Source organism: Ostrinia furnacalis, unplaced genomic scaffold, assembly GCF_004193835.3.
Source record: "Ostrinia furnacalis isolate ACB-3 unplaced genomic scaffold, ASM419383v2 OfSCF4462, whole genome shotgun sequence".
NCBI lineage: Eukaryota > Metazoa > Arthropoda > Insecta > Lepidoptera > Crambidae > Ostrinia > Ostrinia furnacalis.
The window spans coordinates 19,986-46,062 of record NW_021134701.1 but is presented as its reverse complement, the minus strand read 5'-3'; the positions used below and the strand labels follow the sequence as shown (position 1 = coordinate 46,062).

The following is a 26,077-nucleotide window of genomic DNA, read 5'->3' as shown; positions in this document are numbered from 1 at the left end:
TGGTCCATTCAAATGTTAGCTTTCCCCTTGCTACCGAAACAGTGCAAAACACGGTGGTCCATTCAAATGTTAGCTTTCCCCTTGCTACCGAGAGATGGCGTTGCCTGTGCTTTAGCGCGCGGTAGAATATAGACGTGGCACTGAAAGTTGTCCGAAAATTGTATTATCTTTGGGTATTATAAGAGCTTTCTTGCGCTGCTTCTTCTCAGCACTGGCCCGTTTACTGTCCGTCCAAAGCTGTGGTAGGTTTTATTAATTAAAGTAATTCTGGGATGTGTAAAAGCGCTTTTTCAAAGCCTTTTTGCAATAAATGACTTTTTGTGACTTTAGGGACTACATAATATCAAACGGAGAACGGGCAGCAGCGCTCTCTGAAAAACATAAACTGCGATCTCCAACCCGCCTGCCAAGCGTGGGGATTATGGCAAAACCCTCCACTGTAGTAGAGGAGGCTCATAGTCCAGCAGATAACTGTAAAGGGCTGTAGATGATGACGTTTTGTGACTAACTTTTATTAATGTATTTCGTTTGTTGTTCACAGAGCAAGTGTTGGTCAGGCGCCGGGGCGGTCTGCTGCGGCGCGCCCGCCGTGCCGAGTCGCGCGTGCGATGCGGAGCGGTCCCCGCCGCCCGCGCCCCCGCCCGCTCCGCCCGTGCACTGTGCGAGACCCTGCTGCCGCGACGCGACGTGAGTAGCTTCATTATCAACCTCATTATCTTTATCATCACCATCATCATTATCATAAAAAATAAACTCATGAAACTAATTTATTTTTGCAAATAGGCTTTTAAAAAGCACTTTTACACGTCCCCATATTAACCCTACCACTGCTTCGGGATAATAAAAAACATCAACATCATCTTCATCATTATCATCATTATTAACATCATCCTCATCATCTTTATCAACATCATCCTCATCATCTTTATCAACATCATCCTCATCATTATCATCATTATTAACATCATCCTCATCATCTTTATCATCATCATTATCATTATAATATTAGGCTCCACACGACCCTTTCTAGTTTAACAGAGGCAAATGAAGAATTTAGCCTACTACGGCTTTGGGGAACCTTTTTCATCGTCATCAGCTAGGAGGCTACTGTTGGACAGGCCTCCCCCGCCTACGCGTCATTTTACCCCGTCTTCAGCTTATTTCATCTGCCTTTTTTAATGGTAGGATGGTCCAGTAGGTAGGGTCCTTCATGATCCTTGAGAACCTGATAGGAAATGTATCGGCTAGAATTTTGTAAGATGATGTATTACTATTTCGCTTTTACTGTGGCTAGACCATATGAACCAAGGTAGGTGTTGGCCTTGGCCGTAGCTGGAATAATAGTGTTTATGTTCTTTCTCCAGACTACACTTAGCTTAAAATAGTTTGCCTTTAAAATCTTATTTCCTTTGGTTAAAATGTAGGTGGATATTTGGCGTTTGACCATTACAATAAAAGATGAAATAGCTTTATTAGAGAAGAAGAGAATTATGTCTGCGAGTAAACGCATCCTTTCTATCGTACATCCTTGAAAATCAGTTCATACTAGAAATAAATGAATAATGGCTTTAATTGAGAGGCCGAGTGCGTCATCTTATACGTCATGGTTTCTCTCGCCACTGCCACTTGACCAATCGGACGGCTGGCTCAAGTGTCAGTGTCACTAATGTAATGTACGTTGAGCTAGGTCGGCTACATACATACCTATACATATACCTAGTAGGTAAGCACATAAACTACTGCGCAGTAAAAATGTTATCCACATAAATGTTTAACTAAACAATATTATCTTTAATGAAACGTATCGCGGGAGATGATAAAAGTTTATTTTTATAAACAACTGAATATTACGCAATGTGGCAATTCTGTTGTACCATTAAGTAAAACCTCTCTTATCCCGTTTGAGAAATAAAAAGTCACGACTATTACACCTGTGCCGTTATTGGTTATAGTCGCCTTTAGATTTAATTGTGTAGCTGGTATGTGTTACATAGGAAAAAGAGCTGCAGATTTAATTTAGAAAATTGATACAGTAGTTCGCACAAAAGTGAAGTTTTTATTGCATAATAACACCTGCTAAAACTACATAAGATTTAAAGTGCAATGAGCATCTTAGCTTTAGTGCAAAAAGGTTTATCAAGGTAAAGTTTACCTTGATAAACCTTCAGCTCAACCGTACCACAGTATTTGCTTTAAACTTAAATTTCTAAAACAAGCAAACAAATACCGTAACACCGAGCAAGTAGCGGTGCGCTCCCACAGAACGCAAACAAACGTGATCGAGGACATGCGCGCACGCAGCGTTTTTTGTAACTCTCAATGGTTCGCGCACAATACGGGGAATTTGGGGTGTGCGCCCCTCGGCATGAGAACAACGATAAGCGTAGAAGGGAAACTCTAGCCCCGCCAAATTTCGACTTATAATGTCAGTCCCCTTAACTTCTAATGCCTTGCTGTTGTCCACGTTATTTTTTCTAATTTGTATATTGTGCTTAAAATAATTAATAAATTGAATAAGTTGTGTTTAGTTGCACATTCGGAGTTTCTTTTTTTAATAAATGACTTCATTAAAATTAAAAATACTGCATTTAATGCAAATCTGAAAGTTGATCGTAGCTCAGGCCAGCATATTGAAATTGAACGTAACATTTTATTTCATGGAAATAAAAGTGCCGAACTTTCATTACATGAACAAATCTAATCAATCAAAATTGTATCCTCTGCTTAAAAAATCACCAGGGCCAAAAATCATTACGCCGGTTAATGTCAAATTTTTGCCACAACACGCGTGGTGTTTTCTGATTCGCTATCGCTTCTATTACTCATTCGTTGTCATTAAGCCTTCGGCTACCTGCTACCCCTCCCCGTGACGCGGCCGGGTCGCTCAGTGTACCCTCAACCCCTGAGGATGCGCACACGCAGCGTACGCACTAAAAACTCCAAATGCAGATTAAAACTCAATACAGTGATCCTAGACGATTTATGATAAGTGCTTGTACAGTGTAATATAGTGTATATTCGGTGTTGTGAGTGTACAGTTTGTAGTTAAAATGGATCTGTCCATACCTAGGCTTAAATTCGAGAGCGACGACGATTACGAGGACGACGATTTTGATCTGCTTGCCGATGTGTAAGTTAAACCTTCTTGAAATTGCATATTTTGTCTAACTCGATTCAATCTTAAACATAGATTCAAGCTTTTGATTGGTTGATGTTCAATATTTTAACCAATTACTGGACAGAATTTATGCTTGAGTTTCATTGGCGTTTTGATCTCTTGGAACCCAAGCAGTGAATTTTGAAACGCAGTCAAAACTCAATTGAAACTTAGGCCTGGATTGAATTTGAATTTCAATCAATATTTACCCATCGCAAGCTTGAGTCTATTTTCGAGCGTTGATTCATGTTTAAATAATTTCGTAATATTTATTTATTTATTTATAGGTACAACAACAGAATTATTATAAAGAAATATGGATATTATTATAAAGGTTAAAAGTCTAATGAAAATATTATTCACGTTACAGTTTTGTTTAAAACATAAAATTATATTTTTCTACGTTACTTTTGGGTGTGTACTGGTTGATATGGAGACTTCTACGATTAGTGTGTTATCTGGCATTTATGTTTATTTAAAACGACAAAATATTATCAACTTATCATGTCATATTACATTTTCAAGTTGTCACAAAAAGATATACATTAACTGACTATATCGAACTAGTCGAATTCATACATATTGGACAAATCCTAATTTCTCTTTTTATACCTTTTTTCACCTAAATCAACATTTTTCAAATCATGGCATGAATGAAATAAAATCCAAAATTTTTATTGTAATCTTTTTTCTTTAGTAATTCGAAACAGGTGTGCACCGTGCACGGGGCTGCCAGCAAATTTTTTGTCCACCACAGGGTACAAAATAGCAACTTATGTAGTTGTAATAGTGGCTATTTTGCAACAGAAATAATCAACTCGCAAGTGCGGGGATTTCTCTATTATAATGCCGGGAATGCTATAAAAGTTTTAAAACATTTTCTAAAAATTTACTGGGCACTTATTATTACCCATTGATGTTAATAAACTTTTAAAAGTGTCTCGAAAAAGCTTTATTTGCTAGCAAATCCTTTTTATCTTTTCTTTTGTGCTTAGAGCATTGTCTACAAGCACCCCTTTTGCTTTCAAACTTCAGCGTCAAATTCGTGCGTAGTGTCTGCGATAGTGAGTCTATTGTTTACTTTTAGACGAGTAGGTGACATTCATTGTCTAGCTAGACTATCCTTGTTATCATCTTCTATTTTTAGATTTTAATCCAATTGTATGTTGAAGACAATATACTTTAAAAATACCAGGTGGTGTCCGCGCGTGGGGTCTTTATTATGTAGTAGATAAGGGAATTTTCATTAGCCATCGTATTTCGGAAAATTCTTTCTTAGTCGATATTCTAGTGTCTTTTAAAGTATACCCGAGTTATAGGAATGGAAAACCATAACCGTAAGTCTGTGCACAAAATCTTCAATTGTGACCGACGTTAGTTCCACCGTTTCTGATTTTAGTATGATTTTATTATGACTAGATACGAGTATAATTCCATATAGATAATGGCTTATTTTTCTGTTGCCTGCTGTTTTACCAGGAAATCTACATGTAATTGGATGCTGACAGGCACATGTAGTTGTATGTTTATTTTTGTCGTCGGTGTGGTCTTATATCGCCGGCTCTAATAGGGCTAACGGGGTCAACGAACTTACCTACATTTCTACAAACTATCTTATCTACCAGGCTTCATTAAGGTTAATTGATATTTACACGAGATTTGTCGTGTAGCAAATAAATTGTCTTATGAAATAGTGGGCTCGGAATAAAATTAACTTTTTGCTAATTAAAACGTGATATAAATGCATGCTGTAAAAATTAAGTAAGTCTTACTAGGCAGCTTTATTGCAGCTTGAGCTATCTTCAATTTTTTTTTCGCTAACATTATTTAATAGGAAATTAGCAACGTGGCCTAATTATAGGTACCTAGTTTAAAAACTGTTTTTGAGTCTCGATTATATTAAACCTATAACTATAATTAACAGAAACATCGTCTAAATCCGATCCAATGACGTCATTGGTCTTGATGACAGTAAAAATAAATATCTTGATACTTGACGCATTTAGTCGATAACTGAGCCCACCTAACTAGGTGACTGTGTTATCGACATACATCCTATAAAAGTGATAAACAACTCTGAATCAGAATCTCGTTTTTGCAATGGCCGTGTATTTTGTAACCAGATATTAAATGTTCCTTTCATGTTATAAAATTATTTTACAAGGAACTTTTATTGGAAAAAATCCAGCATGGACAAATATCAGGCTCCTTAATAATTCTAATATTTTTATTTATTTCAACAATGTTCATTATTTTTATACGTCGCACTGTGGTCAATTTTCAAACTTTAGCGGTAGAAAATTCAACTTTATCAATGTGCAGGTAAGCCGAAAAATAAACGATATTTCTATTTTAGGGTTAGTTGTTTACATTATAAAGAAATATCATCAGTGTACTCTTATCGGTTCCTAAGATTCATTAATTTAAAGTTAATAATCTGTGTGTTGTAGTATTTCTATTTTAAGATAGACGGATTTGTGCGAGTTTTCTTTTGTTATTTGCTAAATACCTATCCAATAGTGAGTTTAGTAAAAAATGGTGATAATTAGTGAAGGTCAGTACATCCTATTTTCATATTAACAATTTAAAATCTTGCAGATTTTCATATCATAAATAAATAGGGAATTTGACTACCGTTTTTATACATATTTAGCAGATAAAAAGGAACATACGTTTTTAGGAACTAATTAGAAATAAAAACTTTTGTTATTTGGTCATAGGCTGAAGTGTTACCTATTCAAAAATATCAGTTTTATTTGCAGAAATTTGCAGTTTCATTGGATTTTTTCAATTTTTTAGGCAATGGAAGTGCTATCAAAAACATGGAATTATTTGAATTATTATCAAAAAATCCTCCGATGAAGCTGATGTCCCAGAATAGCAAAGATTTATTGTTCAACTTTATTTTAGACTCTATTGGAGTATCAGAATTGAACATAACAAACCAAAAAATTTTTCAAAATGCAATTCATAATTTTTGTACAATTACTTCAAGATTGTGGCTGAAATCAGCTCAAAACAGTAAAAAATTGCGAAATGTCACCTTCACATGCCTTCATAGGATTTTATGAGTGTCTGTTACATATTTCGTAAAAAATACAATAAGAAATAAACAATCTCGTGGCGAAATAAACAAGAAAATTGTAGCAGAAAGAAAAGTACACATTCAAACGCAATTCAAGGAGTAACTTGGTTTGGTAGTTGATGTTCCTAAGCCTGGGTTCGGGAACAGCAATGATGGCAATACTGCTAGATGCTTCTTTGCTAATCCGGGTAAGTATATCGTCAAATATTACCGGAATTGATAGCGATCTAATTGAGAGGTTCAGTATCATCTTAAAAACCCTTATCTCTGGTTACAAAATAAATAGCGTCAAATTCGGAGAATATGCTAAAGACACTGCTATGAAATATGTTGATCTTTATAATTGGTATTCTATGACACCAACCGTTCATAAAGTTTTAGTACACGGCAAAAACATCATAGACAATTTCATACTACCAATCGGCATGCTCGGAGAGGACTCGCAAGAAAGTCGCCATAAAGACACCAGAAAAATGACCAGACAACTAAACAATGAAGATCTCATTAAAATACTGCTTCTATCTTCAGATCCCATCATGTCTAATATGAGATCTATAACCGTGAATAATAAGAACACCTTGTCAGCTGAAGTTCTAAATTTGTTACAAGAACCAGAAGTCGTAATCATTAAGGGATGACTTTCACATACCTAAATTATGTATAAAATAAAAGTATTTAACGTTTAAAAATTCTTAAAATTGACCACTGTGCGTCGCGTCGCCGAGCACACATCCATCACTGCGTAGTGAGGTGACCTCCACTTCACCCTAGAAGTCCTTACAGCTCAATAAGCTATTAAAGGGAAGATAATTACCATTTCGTTGGTGGAGACGAGGTCATGGAATACTTCCAAAGGCACTTCACGACCGGGCTTGCGCTAACATCTCTAAAAGTCCTCGGAAGAATAGTAATCTTTTACTGTAGGGAGTAGATAAAGCTAAAATACCCATTAAGCGAGCTTTAGTCCTACATATCAGGCAATTACTTACTAGAAATTTAAGTAAATAGCCGCAGAAAGAGCCGTGCACACACTGCCCCCGATAGGTGAAAGGGCGCATCTAACATCAAAACGGAAAATAATTCTTAGCTACATTTAGTTTAGTTCATATCCGAAAAAAGTTATATGCGCCTTTTCGACTATCGGGGGCAGCACTGGTCTAAGTTACAATGGTACTCTCATAAAATACAAGTGTGAACTCTAACGGGATTTACATGAGCTGTGGCCCTCACCGCTGCCAGCTAACATCACTAGCGTTCACGGGGTTATTCTGTCGCACATCGTCGGCCGTTTGGTGTAGTGGTTCAGAACGGACTACTATGCCGAGAGGTCCCGGGTTCGATTCCCGGCCGGGCAGAAATTGAAATAATGAATTTTAATTTCTGTGACGGGTCTGGGTGTGACTATGTATAATATTTATGTATTTAAAAAAAAAAGTATATAAGTAGTATACCCGTTAAGCTAGCACCCATAACACAAGCATTAAGTTGCTTACTTTGGGGCTAGCTGGCGCTGTGTGAAATTGTCCAAAGATTTATTTATTTATCGTCCTACCCCAATTAATTACCATCCTTAATTAGCGTCGTCTGTCCACAGTGTCGGAGATAGCAGCGAGCAGGTGCGCGCCCAAATCCCGAGTGGCGCGGCGGGCGCGCGACACAAGACGGCTCCCCAGGCCGCAACGACGACGGCCCACAGCAAGCAGCTGGCGGCGGGCGGGGCCAACCACCCGCCCCAGCCGCAAGGTAACCACAAACGTAATGTCAACCAATTATTGTTACCTCCTTTACGCTAACGCTACACTCAACAAATATCTACCAAACCAACGCTACATTTCGCAAACACCTAACTCCAACACTAACTCTCGACGAAACGCCTTGGTTGGGTTTCATTCGCGCCCAAATTGTAGGTTAATTTAACAAATTTTACGATACGCATCATAAATCAGCTCTGTCAATCACATTCACAAACTCTGCTCCTGAGTCTTGGCATATTATTTATTTTAAAGTATAACACAGGCCATTTAAATAAATAGTTGATTTTCCTAGTGCATTTAAAATTATTGCGCTATTAATTAAACTAAATTTGCGATAATAATAATAAATAATCACATCAAAAAGTTGATTTAGCGAAAATTCTTATTGGTAATATGCAATTTATTTAGTTGTTAAATGTTAAACTCATCGTACTTAGTAAAACCAGGCACTCTGAACATTGTTACACTAAACATGCTTATAATAATATCGCACTCATAACAACAAAACTATTTATGTCTTAGTTATTTAGAGTGCATAAATAATAATAGAGCTTGCCAGTTGTAAGTGCGAACGTTTCATTTGCATTTCAATACTTCAGGTAATCGTGGTTTATTCAAACACATACATAATAATTTGTAGAGTTATTAAACTTGTATGAAAGTTAAGCTATTACCAACACTTTGAGTAGTTTATAATAACTGGTAGGGGTTTATATTATTTGTAATTGTTGTTTGAATAGTCTACGATTACTCTGAAGTTAAAAGCGAACCCGTATAGTCAGCGTCAATAAACATCAGCAATTTTGTACATAAAATTATGATAAAAATCTACTTACTAAAAATCTACTAACTTGATTTACTAGAACCATAGAAAGTTTGGCGTCAGTCTTTGTCGGTCATAAAGTGCAAGATTGCCCAAGTCTATCGCCGCTGACTATACACGCTTCCTTACGATTGTCTGGCTCTGTACCGGAATACCGGAATGTTGTATAAAAATTCAACCAACCGACAGGAGGTAACAATGCGAGCGGCGTGGGTGTTTTGAGAACCGAACCTGTAGTTTGTTTGAACTTTCATGCACCGCCTTTTGTCCGATGCACATCTCGGCACTCGAGTACACACGAAGCTCAACGATTATAAATTTTAAATCTAGCCGTATCCCGAACGTGGAACAGTTTTGCTATATTTGGCTAGTACAGTTCGGGGTCGTCTCCCGATTTAGTAACTCTTTCACTTTCCCGTTCTGTGCCAGGTTTGGCTTAATTAATGACGTCACTCGTGTTGTTCGTGTATACTAGATTGCCGAAAATCTAGCTAGACGACTCCTTCACGAAATATTTCCTTTAAATTCTTGTATGTGTATGTTCATTAGAAAAGAAAGAAAGAAAGAAACATAATGAACACACACAATACCCATACATCTAGACTTCTAAACTTCTTATACTGTCTCCCCTCCCTCCTCTTAAGAATGAACGCTTTGACTTCAGTTCTCCAATGTAGTGTCATAGCTATTTGAAATTTTAATTGAACCATTAATTAGTATGTTTGGGGTCAAAGCAAACGACTGAGCGACAGTCCGCGGCCTACCGCTAACAGTATGAGATATGTGAAACTGCGCACATTTACTTGTATATTGCCTTGTTTGTTAATGCTCAAAATGCTACTGACCTCGTATTATAATTGAGTAAATTTTTAAGTGTTTGTCATTTAAATCCGGATGTTTAGTTTCCAAATTCTATGTCTTCTCAGCGTCAGCCGATATTTTTGTCCAGAAGTAGTAGCGAGATATTTTTGGGACGTGTTTTGAGACATAAAAATACGAATAAAGTCTTATAAAGTAGCATGTAACTTTATATTCGTAGTAACAGTCAATATTGGGTAACTCGGTGCTCTCTATTAGTCGTTTGCATTTCATATCCCTTTGTAATTTGCTGAGATGCAAGTTTCTTGCACTGATTTTCATCAAATTGTGAAGCAGTTATCGCCAATAATAAGTTACTGAAAATATTTAAATTAATAAACAAAAAAAAATAACTCATTTACATCTCTCTCAATCGTTTGCACGTGTCCCCTTGCCATTAATTTATACAGAATCTAACTATCGAAATTTCGTATGCCCTGTACATGCGGTGGCGGCCTCGTCCTGCGCTCCTGCGACAATCCACTTCCACTCGTTGGCCGAGCAGGATCCGGTTGCGGTGGCGATGGCGACTACCAGTTGGTGCAGCACGAGGTTCTTTACAGCTCGTCCAATCGGTGAGTGGAAATAACATTTTTTTTTATGTAGGATAAGTCAGGTATTTGACCGCAATCGTACCTGATGTTAAGTAAGATGCAATCTAGGATGGTACATATTTGTCCTGTAAGTGCCTATTCACTCTCGCCATAAAAAGAAATCATAATCTTTTCAGCCACAGGATGCCACGAAGACTTGGGCAGCCACTGAGCTACAATCATCTCATAGTTGTGTAGTACGAGGTGCTTAACACCTCGTCCAATAGGCGATTCAAAATAAGCTCCCGATTGGCCGCTTATCAAAATTAGCATACTTAAAAAAATGAGTAATTAGTAATTTGTAGTGCTTGGAAGTTTTCACGCACGGAGATGCTTTACCCGTTGATCATCATCAAGTGTAGCGTATGTTGATGGTGATTATCACCAAAATGCTGTCGCCACTGGACTACAATCACCGGGTGGCAAGTCCTTAATTTTTTGCGTGCGAAAAAAAACAAATGTTTGTACTTTTTTATCTTGACTTATACTATAAACATAACGCCTGGTATTCCAGGTACGAGGTGTTGGAGTTCCTCGGGCGAGGCACCTTCGGGCAGGTGGTGAAATGCTGGAAGAAGGGCACCAATGAGATAGTCGCCATCAAGATCCTCAAGAACCACCCCAGCTATGCTCGCCAGGGGCAGATTGAGGTGAGTCCTCCTTTCACTGGTTTATAGCATTAAGTGTCGCGTTTCATATCTTGTTCAAGTTATTTTAAAACTAGGATACGAGGTCAGGACTGGAACTAACTCCTTAGCCTAGGCGCAGACCACCGATTTTTAATTTAATTTTATAGAACATCAAGTCTAATTCAGCAAATGGTTCACCATTTCTTTCGCCACTCAGGCTCTTGTTTTCCAGTATAAAAATAATCATAATGAATGTTATAAAACTTGAAAATTGACACCACGGTTAATTGGTTCATTAGTAATACTTGTTGAAAACACGTTATAATTTCTGGCTAAAACATAAATATTCAAAATATTTTCACGAATACAGACGTCTCTAATCTCTATAGTGATATTATCGAGTTTCTTATTAAAATCGCTAAAATGAATTTCAGCTGTCAGTTTTTCGATTTTATTACCAAAATGAAATTCTGATGACACTTATTGATGTTGATGGACTTCCTTTTCATAAAAATAATAATTGACCATGAAATAGGTAAACGAAATATAGTTGTGTATATTTTCTGAGACTACCCGTCTTCACTTCACACGACTTCACTTAAGCACACAAAGCAGCAATTCGAACGCACAGCGTTGAATAGAGCTCTGTGATTGGTTCGTGTGTCACCCTGTGCGTCCACGCGCACTGTAAAACCTCATAGTAACGTTTGTTTATACGGGCGTATAATTGCTTGGAACAAATTACTAAACTCATTAAAATTATGTTACCCCAAGTCACGCGCGTGATTTTAAATTGCTTTTACCTAAAAATATAGAGTTAATTAAAGTCGGGAGCCATCACTGACTGTCTCTACCCAGGTTTAGTAGATCTTGCTGTCTTAATATAACGTTTCATACTGATTTATTTACTAAAATTCAAAGTTTTAACAATGTACGAAAGTAGGCATGAACTCTTAATATGATCTAAAATTCTCAACAGAGATTCAAATGTTAAAGAATCAACATAATATTTTATTCAGACCTCCTCAGTGCAGACTACATTTCCAAGCTATACCTACCTCATTTTCTATTAACGAGACATTATGTGGAAGTTTCTAGCAACACTGGATACCAAGGTGGTCATAACGTCCCTCACCTTACGAAGACGACCTCCATTTTATAGGATCGTATCTGACTAGTGTTGTAAGAAACTCAAGTCTTCGAGTCTTATTTAATAAAACTTGAGCTATTTTTGAAGACTCGAGTCTTAAATAAAACTAAGAGCTTTCAGAATTCTATTTCAAGTCAATCAGAATTCAGAGTCAAGTCTGTCAGAATTTTTAGTCTTGTAAAAAGACTAGACATGCCAAAAAGAACTCATGACCGAGGCCTAAATCCATACCTGTAGTTTGAAGTAAATAAAAAGAACTCGACGAACTTAAAATACTCGAAAAGGACTTAAAAGGACTGAGAAGACTCAAAGGATTCGGATTCATGTGACTAACGAGTCCTAGTCTTGAAAATAGACTCAAGTCTAGAAATGAAGACTAAAAAGATTCGATTTTCTTACAACTCTATATATCTGACCCGGTTCCACGTTCTGAATTTATAAATTAATTTGAATTAATGCGCAGTACGCAGTAGCGTTTATCCTTGTTGACGTTCCTATAAATACGGCGTAAACAAGGCCGCGCCAGGATCATGCTGTTCAATATTTGACTCGGAAATTTGATTTCGAACAATCGATCTAGTTATGTTTTATTCAGTTTAAGAGACACGCAATTTTTCAGCATAATAGCTGATTATACTCTAGCTGGATCAAAAAAGATTTTAGTTCTTATCATGACCCACTATGTTGCGTCATTCGCGCGTGTATTTGTGGCTTTTCTTTCCTAAGTAAATAACAAAGGACAATGAAAAGTTAAAGAATTAATGCTGTCAAGTACGAAATTGACCGGTCATTGAAAATAATCCAAAATAATAATTTACCACCACTGTACTAAAATTAATTTGTCAGACGGCCTGAGCAAATCATATAAAAGTAATTATGTTGTACTGTAATAAATAAAAGTTATGACTACTGAGTTATGATCCAGTCCAGATTACAACAAACATTTGTACTAGTGCCAGAATGTGCCTATTTGTGTCGTGCCTATTTATAGGGATACTTTCTATTCATTTATTTAAAAGGGATTGGTGCCATTGGTTCTTACTTTCTTCTTACAATACAATTCTGATAAGCAAAATACAATTACTCGCTGGAAATGTATTTATAGTTGTTCGAAGCCTTTTGGGTGGTAGTATAGGCCCTAGCGCTTTACTCAGTCATTGTCTGAGGCATGGGAGCGGCACAAGAGGGTGTTTTCTATGTATAATATGTATGGTATGTATTTACAAAAAAAAGTATTTAAGTATGTTTATATCCGTTGTCTAGTACCCATAGTACAAGCTTTGCTCAGTTTGGGACTAGAAGCGCAGTGTAAAATGTCCAAGGATTTATTATTATTTATTTTGTGATTTCAGATATGCTTCAGATATGCTTCAGATTTGTATGCTCTGTCATGTCATAATATGTCAATGTTACCCCTCCCGTTCCTATTTCTCAGGTACTGACTGAGTGAACCGCTATTTCTATTACCCAAAAGGTCTTGTTCCGTTGCCAGATTTGATACAAAAAGGTATATTTAGTAATTAATGAAAGGCAGGTTAGTCCTCGGAGTGGTTCCCAGAAGCAGTTAGCTCGATCCATTATCGGCCGTTGGCGCGGCTCCAACGTTTGTGTTTACCTTCTGGAGTGCCGTCACTCGCCGGCTAGACCTTTATAAAAACCCAACAATCCACTCTATCTTATATTTATACAGTCAACGCCAACAGCTATCCGAATAAACAAACACTCAAACTTTCACGTCAAATCAATTTATATTGATGACTGAATATGACTATGCCTCTAAAATAAATCTTAGAAATAGAATACAAGAATGCATATTAAAATGTAGAGAATTTATTTACGCTGCTGCTTTAATATCAGAAATAGTTTTCTTCGAGAGGAAAAATGCAATGAAGTGCGAACACAATATTGGCATTTCATTATAGCATTTCCGCGATTCTTCACTGTATTTTTTATGCTAGCAGGTTAAACATCTGGTAAATAGTGTATGCGATTGAGTAAAAGAGAATCTACTAAACTTTGTGTGTTATTCAGGAATGCACTAATAAACGCCACTCCGATAGATAGTGTAGAATTTTCTCCTTATAATTTCGGTCAATTTTAATGTAACATTTAACTAGTGACTGTCTCACATCGCAACGCAATATATGACCGCGAGTCGCTATGCATTGTAATAAACCAACGAGTTACGCGACGTACTGTCATAGGCTTACAACTTGATAGTCCTGCCCATTCCACTGGTATTATACTAGCCGACCTGATTTTTGGCTCGAACATACCAATTTATATGGGCTCTTGAGTAGTTAACGTCTCGGAGGTACAATTAAACGGGTAGTTTGCGACCGGCGTTAACTTTACTGCGAATTGTGGCGTCCGCGCCGCGCTCGGTTATGACTGCGCAGCTCTGGGCCAGATGTAGTAAACGCTAATGGATTGCTTTTGTGATAAATAAAGGTCGTGTTTAGTGGGATGTTGGGAGGGAATCCGGGATGAAAATGTCTGATAGAGCATCCACAACTCTTGAACACAGATAAAGAAGTTGTAGTTGTTGCGCATTGATAAAGAAGAATGTCACTAAGCAAAAGTCCCTGGGTTGTTTCATTTACTTTGCTTAGATGTTTAGATCAAATCGTATTTATCATTTGATATTTCTTCTTCTTGAATCGAGGCGAGGCTAGAAAGAACCTTAGTGAGCATTACATTTTGCTTGTTGATAAGTTAAATTATCTTTTCAATTCAGAACATTGCAGATGTTATCTTGCGCCCGAGTTTGCACAAATGGAGCCATGACGCCAGCCTTTGTTATTCAAACCAATTCAAATAAACCGATGCAAAGATTGGACACTGAAAAGAATCCGAGAACGGCTGAAAAACACTATGACGTCATTAATGTTTTCAATGTGGTGATTAAACGGTGTACACGTGTAGACTGTTCGTTAAACAACCTGGCATATTATTTAAACAAGGCATAAGATATTGTATAGGTGACTTCTATGTCCCTTTAATAACCTGTATGCTGAAAATGAGTTTGCCTAGTTGATGTATTAACTTTTTATTCCCGTATTCCCTCAACCTTTATCCTACAAGTTCAATGTTTATTCTAAGCTGTTTGGCTGATCCGAATTTTTCATAGCACTATTTCTCAAATATGATATTTACTCGGTGTCATGATGAACCCATAAGATAATACTCTTTTATTAACGCCTCATTCATAGTGAAATCCAAATTTCACCATACCAAAACAATAGATAAAACAATGGTTTGTCTATGTTCAAATTCGAATGATAACATGGTCACTAGCAACCATGATTCAAATCACATTGCATGTCGAAATATGTCCACGGGCATAGTTCTATGGAAGTTATTTGCGTGACATTTGAAATGTTTCGCCTAGTTCACTAACTAATTAGCATAAGTTCAACGTCATGGGTTAATGGCCGAACTTTCCTGTAATTACAGGCCATAGGACGGCGGCACATCAAGGTAATCACAGAGCATCTTATGTCGTTGGAGTAGGGTTGATTTTCCAACAGAAATGTATAGTCTGATATGCAACGTACCTGTGTTTTGTGCTAAGGAATGTTAATAGACTGACAAACAATGTTTTCTAGTCGTTAGACTGCATGTCGCGTTGTTATAGAAACAAAACTGTTGTTTATCGTAAACTTGCTGTCATACTAAAGCACCTTTATCAAATGATTAATGTAAAGTATTTGTAATCTGGTATGGTTGTTGTGGTTCGCGTACTGAATTACAATGGCAGCTGCCGGATTCGAATACCGAGTAGGGCATTTTTTTTTCGCAGTCGAGGACTGTTTATTACTTCATTTTTTTATCCATTACTGTTAAAAATTTGCTAGAAAATCGTAACCATTTATTTACTTTACTATCCATTTTACGCGTGCATTTAAAATAATGTCTGTCAATAATTATAATGACTAGTTCCGTATTAAGTCGTGTTTCCTATCACGCCTTCACTAATGTGCAACGCGGTGACCTTACTCGGAAGGCGCAACAACCATTCTTTGGCTTACCTTGATTACTGTACTGCTGAGAGAAATAAAATAATAAATACAGATGTTTTTCATAGATGTTATTGTGTTTGTCTACTTAAAAACAATATCGTATCGTACGATTCTTTGTATATTGACGATGGGTCAATGCCAGTGGAGCATGTATGCAAGTACAACCGTGCAATGTAAATAAAAAATACCTATTTATTTAGGGATAAGCTTATCTCTAATTAAATTTTCATTTAAAAATTGTTTTTATTATTCAAAATGAAAAACGCTGGCCGTAAAAAAGCGGTTACTACACTTGAAAATTTCGACGGGTTCACATTAATGCCTAAGTAGCTCAGATGGTTCAGAGCAGTCGACGTCAAACGAAGGGTTGTGGGTTCGATTCCCACCTTAGGCATTAAGGTATTTTCAATTTTCAAAAAAATAAGTAAATATAAATATAGCATCTAAATAATTGACAGCGAATTGTCTATGATGATATACCTAACTCTTGATTCTTGTATGAAGATAACGTTGAGGTCACTGAGACAGTTTAATGTCAGTTTTTGTCGAATTTTACAACTTCCTTCTAGAGTTAGATGCATGCATACATGCTCCATGGAGAAATATAATATCCTTTTACATTATAAATAAATGTAATCTAAATACTTATCTAGAAAAGACTCCACAAACGTAGACACTTTTTGCTACCGACATGGCAAACAACGGACGCCACAACTAATTTCGGAATTATTTGCTGATATGAAAATAAAAAAAAACATTACATTTGCAGTCTTATTTACAAAAAAAAAAAAATTCGTGTTCTATCTCAGAATTAATCGAGGGTTCAGCTCTTCAAACTTTACAGTAACGGATGGCAGATTTTGGGCCTTAATACTGCCTGTCCCTGCTGGCAGCAAATGATTCAAATAATCTAACCGAATCGTTATGTTTGTCCTCAGGTGTCCATCCTCTCCCGCTTGTCGCAAGAGTCGGCGGACGAGTTCAACTTCGTCCGCGCGTACGAGTGCTTCCAGCATCGCTCGCACACGTGTCTCGTGTTCGAGATGCTGGAGCAGAACCTGTATGACTTCCTCAAGCAGAACAAGTTCTCGCCGCTGCCGCTGAAATACATTAGGCCGATACTGCAGCAGGTGCTGACCGCGCTGCTCAAACTGAAGGTACGTTATTCTCATCAGCATAAGAACGATTTTCGCATCTCGTTCGTGATGCCAAATGACGTCCACTGCTGGACAAAGGCCTTCCCCAAGGGTTTCCACCACGACCAGTCCTGCAAGGCTACTCCGAAACTACTGTCACTCTCGCTCAAGCTGGCATCTCGCTTTGCATGAGAGGGATGTCAATATTAAAAACTTCAGATAACATTTTTCAAAGTAACCCCACTGCGCCGACCGCATCCAGGCATCTTCTGCGATCTTCACCAGATCGTCGGTCCACCTAGTGGAGGGCCTACCCACAATATGTCTTACGTCGTCATTAAGGCAGGAAGTAGGAACGACGTCAGGAAGGAAGGCACTCGATGCAGGCTGCTACCAACCGGCCAATCTGGATATTTGGGGGAGGCCTATGTTCAGCAGCCGTCCTTGTAACTGAAATAATGTTGATGAACTGACATCGAATTGTTTATGATGATAAACCTAGAACTTTGATTCCAAAGTGAAGAAAACGTTGAGGTCACTGAGACAGTTCAATGTCAGTTTCCAACTATATCGATGCTTGTATTTTAAGGTCTAGCAGTTATCTAAGTCAGTGCCTGAGGTATAAGAGCGGCAGGGGTGTTTTTGTTATAGCCAAAAATTCAGATGTTCAGATTTGTATGCTCTGTCACACTATAATATAGCAAAGTCACCCCTCTCCCGTGCCGATCCCATACTGGCTCCGTTAACTGACCTAAAAATAGAAAACATAATGTAACTTAGAAACGTTTGTTAGTCGTATACCTCGAAATCAAAAAATCCTTGTAGCTTTTCACCTATTCGCATTTCGCCGCGATAGCGTTTTTTATTGTAGCGTGTAATATCGGTAGTATATTTTGTTACTAGCATATATTTTTAACAGATTTTTACAACAAGCAAATTTTGATGTAGCATGTATTATCAATAGCCTATTTATTAAGCCGCATATATTTTGAATAAATTTTTACAACAGTAACAAATTAGGTAGGTAGGTATAGTGCTTTTAAAGGAAATATCGCGATATGTAATAATGCATTACAAACAAATATCTATCAAGGTGAAAAGCGACTACAGTGAAGACAGGCAGGAAAGTAAATCTACTATGAATTTTTTAGACAATTGTAATTAGCGATCGTCATACGACGTTCATAAGTGCCACTTGTGGTCTAAACTGAATAAATATTTTTGATTTTGATTTTTGATCAAAAATTATACTACAAGAATAAAAATCTATTCAGAAATTTTGATATCGCGGCGAAATGCGAATAGGTGAAAAGCTACAAGGATTTTTTGATTTCGAGGTATACGACTAACAAACGCTTTAGAAAGGAGATTCCAAAACAAATGTATTCTTCTTTTGTCGTCACTTGTTTCGCATCTATACTTTGTTAATTTGTTTTTAACCCTTCACTCGCCTGTCCACAGCAACTGGGCCTCATCCACGCGGACCTGAAGCCGGAGAACATAATGCTGGTGGAGCCGGCGCGGCAGCCCTACCGCGTCAAGGTCATCGACTTTGGCAGCGCCAGCCACGTCAGCAAGGCCGTCTGCAACACCTACCTGCAGAGCAGATACTATAGGTGACGTCATGGAGTGTTTTTTACATTTCATTGTAGTACTTACTGCTGGTATAGCTGGTACTGACAGGCGCGGATCCAGTCCTCAAAAAAGGTTGTGGTTACATCACCGAAAATCCCGATATGGGACATGTTGGTATGCAATCTATTGTATATAATATCATCAGCCCATCGATCTCAATACACCCTGAATGTGTGACGTCACAAGTCTAGTCTGCAAACCCATTGTGCCCTCTATACTGGATCTTGATAGCTGAGAAAGCTTTTGTGGTGCAGGGTGTGACGTCACACGTCAGCGAGACTTCAGATGCGCTTTGTGTACTGTGTACCGTGACAGCCGTTTGTTACACCCGTTTGTTTTTTTGTCACATGTTATCCCTCCCACATCGTCACTTTAGACTAGATTATTTATGCCCGTTTTCACAGTTAATCCCTAATTTTTAAGTGACCCCTATGAAAACCAAATTCCTGTTATATGTTATCATAGGGGTCACTCAAAAGTTAGGGATTGATGGTGAAAACGGGCATAAGTATCTCTAACTGACACCGAATTGTTTATGATGATAAACATAACTCTGATTTCAAAGTGAAGAAAACGTTGAGGTCACTGAGGCAGTTCATTGTCAGTTTTGAATCGCAATAAATTACATTTTTCCATCTCACAGAAACTATAACCGTGTTATTTTGATTACAGAGCACCAGAAATAATCCTGGGGCTGGCGTTCTGCGAGGCGATCGACATGTGGTCCCTGGGCTGCGTCGTGGCCGAGCTGTTCCTGGGCTGGCCGCTGTACCCCGGCTCGTCGGAGTACGACCAGATCCGCTACATCTCGCAGACGCAGGGGCTGCCCACCGAGCACATGCTCAACAGGTGACAAATTAAAATATTCGTCTTTTTATTCTTCTGTGCCTTTCCATAAAGTTAATATTCCTTCGGAATATGAGTGCGCGCAATGTGCTATATAGACGCTTGACCTTGTAAGCAGGCGGTCAACGAAACACGCGGGGGCATTTGGGGTTTTCCTTCCTCGTTCAAAGGCCAAGACAATGTCTTGGGTTGTCTGATCATTGATTTAAACTTGTTCTATAACCCTTGAAACGGTTGTCCACCACGTGGCATATGGGTGCTCTTTTCCCTTCTTCTTTTCGGTGATAGATAGAGCTTGTTTAACACGTAGTCTTCATCTCATCAAATGCCCAATTTGAATATTATGAGAATATTAAATTATTATTATTTTGTTAATTACATAGGTTAAACTTTAATACGTAATTATTTTTTAAATTCAACAAATAATAAAACTTAAAATTAATACACTACATCTGGTGAGAGATATGCCTATTTCCACTCTAGCTGTTATTGCCGTCATTTCCGCGATTATAAAATTATTATTAGGAGCTGTTTTGACTTACTTCCGTTTGCCGCACTTTTTAGTCACCGGCGCGGGCGAGCTTGCTGATTGCTCAAAGTTCTTCATAACGTCTCTCACTTTCGAACAGGCCACGTCATAAGCAGAAAATCAAAGCTGATTTTTAGTGAAAAGTGAAATTAGTTTATTTCTCAACATTTACATAAAAATTCTAATTCGAATCTACCGTCATAAGTTAAAAAATGTACAATCTTAATTAGAATCTTTAATATACTTATTGCCATCCTTCCCTGTTGATAGTGAAGTTTATTCAGTGTAAAGTGATGTGCAGGAAACATCAATACAATCATAATATCCTATTGCATTGGCAATAAGGCCGCATGTACACGCGTACGAAATTCGAAAAGTCGCCGAGGCATACGCAAGAATTAGTGTCGTTTCTACACACGAACCGTGTACATCGCTCCGGCGCTGACCAAGAAATAATTCTTGTCTTCGCTAGATATGACCCGCGGCGGGCGGGCACTGTTTGAGGAATTTTCGTAGATAGGTCCGACGAAATTCTTGTCTTGTCTTGACAGACACGGTACTATCCGTTCGCGATAAGTTTGCCGCTGGCGATATGACATCACTCGAAGGGAAGCGTCTATAACTATAACAAACTATATTTAAAATATTTTTTTTATTATTATTGATAAAAAAAATGTGCATTTGCGTAAAATAAGACACATTAATTGCGTTTAATCGCGGTTGGGGGAGGAGACGCGCATTCCACGGACCGGCAAACTTACCGCGAACGGGTTGTAATATTCCTTAGCGTGTATAAGAAGCATAACGTCGCATTTATTGCAGCGCGAGCAAGACGGCCAAGTTTTTCTACCGTGACGTGGACAGCACGTACCCGTTCTGGCGGCTGAAGACGCCCGAGGAGCACGAGCTCGAGACCGGCATCAAGAGCAAGGAGGCTAGGAAGTACATCTTTAACTGCCTCGACGACATTGGACAGGTTAGTCTCTCCCTTTACATTAGTTACTAACTTTCCGCCCGCGGCTTCGCCCGCGTGGAATTTTTACCCTATGACACTCAGCAATAATGTGGCTTTCTATTGGTGAAAGAATTTTTAAGATCGGATCAGTAGATCCCGAGATTACCCCTTACAATTAACAAATATACAAACACACAAACTTTACCTCTTTATAATATTAGGATAGATTTATTTCCATCAAATCTTTTAGGGCTTGTGTTGATTCCATTAATTTACGGAGGAAAAAGGTACGATTTGGCCTACAGTCCCTATGCTCTGGCTAAACGGGTTGGCGAGGCGTGTTGTTTGTATACTTGTGTCTTAGTTGCCTCTTACGATATCCACGGGAAGAGTAGGTTGGTCATCTCCTTTGGCAAATTCTTATAATTGCTTCTTCTATTTATTAAATAGTATCTGGATTGGAAGCCCATGGTTTATGTATATGAATAAAATATATCTATCTATATATATAAAAGAAAGTCGTGTTAGTTACTTCGCTTATAACTCGAGAACGGCTGAACCGATTTAGCTGAAAATTGTCAGGGTACCTCCCTAGAGCCAGGAGAAGGACATAGGATACTTTTTATCCCGTTCGAAATAAAAAAAAAGTCTGCTTATTTATTGCCATTAAGGCGGAACAAAGTTCGCCGGGTCAGCTAGTAGTAGATGAATAAAATAATACTGGCCAATAATTTATATGAGTTTTCTGTCGTGTGGGTTGTGTTGAGGTATCAGAATTTGACACACACTTGTAGCTACATATTTCAGTTGTAAAAAGTAAATACACGTTGTAAATATTTGATGATTTATGTTGAATATTTGTTTCTACAGGTTAATGTACCAACAGATCTTGAAGGTGGCCAGCTATTGGCCGAGAAAGCAGACAGGAGGGAATTCATTGACCTACTCAAAAGGATGCTCACTATGGACCAGGTATGTTCATTACTTTTCAATATCCTATGTAAAATAGAAGCTTAGTGCTTTATTGAGTTAGTATTTTGTTAAGCTTAGTATTTTTAACGTTAATTTTTTCTTGTTTGTAAAATTTTGGAAATTATTATCTGAATTCAGGTCTTAGCCATCCAATCTAATATTAATATTATGGCTACATCACATGCAAAGAGTACGGGACTATTCCCACATCTCGTTCCCACCGCTGCAACTCCTGTGTAGCCAGGATCTACAGCTTGACCGCCATAAAAACCCAACGAATGAAGATATGCAAAGAGTAGCAAGCTTTGGAGCTTATGCTGTGACCACGCTTCGACAAGGTCAGAAAGAAGGAGGGAGGACGGTATGGTGTTAGGTTATTGCTGACGTCATTAATTTTTGCAGGAAAGACGAATAACCCCGGGCGAGGCGCTGAACCACGCTTTCGTGACGCTAGCTCACCTTGTCGACTATGCCCACTGCAATAATGTCAAGGCTTCAGTACAAATGATGGAGGTGAGTTTTTTTATAGCTCTTTTTCACGATTGCTATCATTGTTAAGCATTAAGTTTATACCAGTCTCTATCTTATCATGCCCTTCTACTTATGAACTACGTAGAAAACATTTTTTGTCTTGAATCGGGAAAAATTGATGACATATTGTTTTGTGACTTCAATCATGTTTTTAATGCAGCTGAATGATTTTTCTGAAAGTCAGTTAGCCTTGAAAGCAAATTTTATTTCTCTGGGGTCTGGCAAACATTCTTTTTTGTCAGAATTTTAAAGCTACTTTTTCAATGGCCTTATAATGATGTCTCGTAAACCGTGAACTTCACAATCGTTTAGAGTGAGGTTTCGTTTCCAGCCCAAACTTATAAATTGTTCTATTCAGAATTATCTTATGTCAGTTACATTGATATAAGCAGATTTAAGTGGACGATAAACTTTCGCTAAAAATCTCAATTTCAAAACCGGGTAATGGATTGTACGAGTATGGTACTGTCTGAGTTCCAGGTACCTATTTCCGTTTTTTCTCTCGCTCTCATAAAATGGCGATTCATTGCGATAGATTGGATTGTTCTGTTCATTTCTGTTCATAAATCAGCTAGTAGTGCAAAGAGGCAAAGCATGTTTGTAGGATAGCGGTGCGGGTTGTACATTAACTAAATGTCGATGTTATAACTTTACTGCATATCTGAATTGTACAATTGTTTGTTATAATAAAATAAAATAAAATAGAACGAGACGACATGACAGGAAACGGGTAGCTGGAACTGTGGCCGATAGTACGTAAAGTTCTCCAGTTAACCCTGTACAATGATATTATATAAAAACAAAAGCAGATATGTTATAAGCGCTCGCGCTGTGAATACTCAAATACGTCCCAATTGGGACGTTTTGTGTTTAGTCTTCGTGTGGCCTGCGTCGTGCGCAATCGCGTGCGTACCACACCGTAAGTTCCTGTGTTCTTACCAAAATAAATAAAAAATGCCATCGTGTGTGTTTCGAAAGTGTACCAATTATGACTCTAAAGTAAACAAAATACAATGGATCTCTTACCACATGTGATTATGCAAAATTATTTAGTATTTATATTTTCAATTATTTATGCAAACAATCAAGACGCCATGCGCCATGTTCAAGTTAAGAAAGAGAAAGCAATCTTGTTTTGACGTTAGAGCGATAAGGATGCGTGCACTGCGGACATAGATTAGTTAGTGCAGAATCGTTAAAACTATAGCTATCTCTTTCATTTGCCTGCTATTTCGTATCTTTTGTTTCACTTATCAGTTACATTTGTCAATGTGTGCAATTTGAAATAGCTCGGCACGGATTATAATCGTAATTTCTATGAAGGTAACATATCTATAGTTCTATAATATCATTGACCCTGTATTTGTGTTCAGGTGTGCCGGCGCTCCGGCGGCGGCGTGGGAGGCGTAGGCACCGGCGAATACGTGGGGTCGGTGGTGGCGCCGGCGCCGCCGTCTGCGCACCACCTCGCGCTTACCATCAACCAGCAGCGGCTCCGCGCGGCGCCCTATGACAACCTGGTGAGTGCTCCCTTCACCCTGTTTATGGGCATATTGCTGCGACACCGGCCCCGCCCCCTTGTCATATCTCCCATTAGTTTTTCTGATCTGTGATCATAATACACTTATAGATGACCCACGCTGAACTGTCCCACCAAACTCAATGACAGCGGGGCGCTACCATCGTTCAACTATATGGTTTCCAACATGGCAAAAATCGGAACCAGCGATCCGGTATTGACGGTGGCGCCCCACTGTCAATGTCATGGATAGGACAGTTCAGTATTTTGGAACTATATCAACTCTGAAAGGGATCAACACCGTATCGCCTTTTCGCGCGCTGTCAACCGTCAGGGTTACGTTACGGTTGCGGATAGAGATGACCCACGCTGAACTGTCCCACCAAACTCAATGACAGGGGGGCGCTACCATCGTTCAACTGTATGGTTTCCAACATGGCAAAAATCGGAACCAGCGATCCGGTATTGACGGTAGCGCCCCACTGTCAATGTCATGCATAGGACAGTTCAGTATTTTGGAACTATAAGTGTGCATTGCAGTATGAAGTTTCATACAAAAAATACTGACCTTGAGTTGATACGGTTCCGATCTCTTTCCAGGTTGATAAATGTCCTACATCCTTTATGGTTAGCTCAGCTTAGTGTGTATGTTTTATTAAAATCATTATTATTTATTACTAGCTTTTGCCCACGGCTTCACCCGCGTGAAATTTAGATCGTCATAAATTATACTTGTTAATCTGGGTTATAAACAATAATACTGTAAAGTTTCATCAAAATCCATTCAGCAGTTTTTGCGTGAAAGAGTAATAAACATCCAGACATCCAAACTTTCGCATTTATAATATTAGTAGGATATTAGTAGGATTCAGTCGTCATAAACGGGTCTGTTCCTTTCTCTCGTTTCCCCACTGCGACTCTTGTATAGCTAGGATTTAGGATTTAACCGTCTCTGTGGTCTAGTGGTAAGACCACCTGCTTCAGACGCAGAGGTCCCGGGTTCGATTCCCAGTGGGGGCAGATTTTTCTGTTCGGTTTGGTTGGTGGTAGGGCTTGTTCTAAGTCCACCTGGCTAGCTACCACCATCTTACCTAAGTCTGTCGCCATAACAACAATGTTAACAACATTGTTGTGTTCCGACAGTTAGAGGTAAGATAGCCAGTTCCTCCTTGGTTGAGGATTCCGGATGAAGCTCGCTTCCACCTTCGGCCTGATCATCACTTGCTATCAGGTGAGATACATGCCAAGAGCATCCTCGTGTTGAATTATAAAAAAAAATTACAGAAACTCAAAATTGCCCCAGTCATAAGACAACCAACATGTGTACTAACTTAGCATTGTCTCCCACAGTACCAGCTGTACCAGGGCGGGCGCGTGGCGGTGGGCGGCGCGCGGCAGTACGCCACGCGCGCGGCCGAGCCCTTCCCGCACCAGTTCGTGTCGTCCATACTGTGCCAGCCGGCTTACCAGGTACGGATATATTCCCCCATATAGTGTCAGTCGGCTTATAACGGCAGGGCTAAGATGCGCTCCGCGATAAACTTTTATCGATTTTACGCTATTGGCTCATAATATGTCGTTTAAAATCATCGATAAGATACATCATCGGCAGGTAAGCCACTATTACTCCATACTACGCCAGCCGGTTTATCAGGTAGACATTGCCTCTTCATTAAAACTAGATTTCATCATCATTATCGGGTCATTTAATCTGCAGTATAGGTGTATGTACGATTATTTACCAGAGGTAAATGGAGAATTTGATATACACTCCTGACGCTGGCCTAACGGAAAGCTACTAGTCACTTTAATTAGCAGATGGCAGCTAGTAGTTGCAGTGTGATATTTAGTCTAATAACATTGATGTCATAGGCCGCTAGCAA

The 26,077-nt window shown here is 38.6% G+C and overlaps 1 protein-coding gene across 10 annotated transcripts in view; it reads left to right on the top strand.

Annotated features, from left to right (window-relative positions):
• Nucleotides 1-26,077, top strand: part of Hipk (Homeodomain interacting protein kinase) — a 118,917-nt gene that overhangs the window by 74,754 nt on the left and 18,086 nt on the right. For 7 of the 10 annotated variants that reach the window (XM_028313978.1, XM_028313984.1, XM_028313979.1 and 4 more), the window contains 12 exons: nucleotides 542-687; nucleotides 7,837-7,997; nucleotides 10,183-10,252; nucleotides 10,785-10,920; nucleotides 17,010-17,228; nucleotides 18,669-18,823; nucleotides 19,515-19,691; nucleotides 21,040-21,193; nucleotides 22,043-22,144; nucleotides 22,547-22,657; nucleotides 24,049-24,195; nucleotides 25,545-25,664. In XM_028313978.1, coding sequence (XP_028169779.1) covers nucleotides 542-687; nucleotides 7,837-7,997; nucleotides 10,183-10,252; nucleotides 10,785-10,920; nucleotides 17,010-17,228; nucleotides 18,669-18,823; nucleotides 19,515-19,691; nucleotides 21,040-21,193; nucleotides 22,043-22,144; nucleotides 22,547-22,657; nucleotides 24,049-24,195; nucleotides 25,545-25,664 — 1,698 coding nt within the window. Of the gene's footprint in view, nucleotides 1-541; nucleotides 688-2,877; nucleotides 3,131-7,836; nucleotides 7,998-10,182; nucleotides 10,253-10,784; nucleotides 10,921-17,009; nucleotides 17,229-18,668; nucleotides 18,824-19,514; nucleotides 19,692-21,039; nucleotides 21,194-22,042; nucleotides 22,145-22,546; nucleotides 22,658-24,048; nucleotides 24,196-25,544; nucleotides 25,665-26,077 lie in introns of those variants that run through there. The other 3 variants (XM_028313983.1, XM_028313982.1, XM_028313985.1) reach the window with 2 other exon arrangements.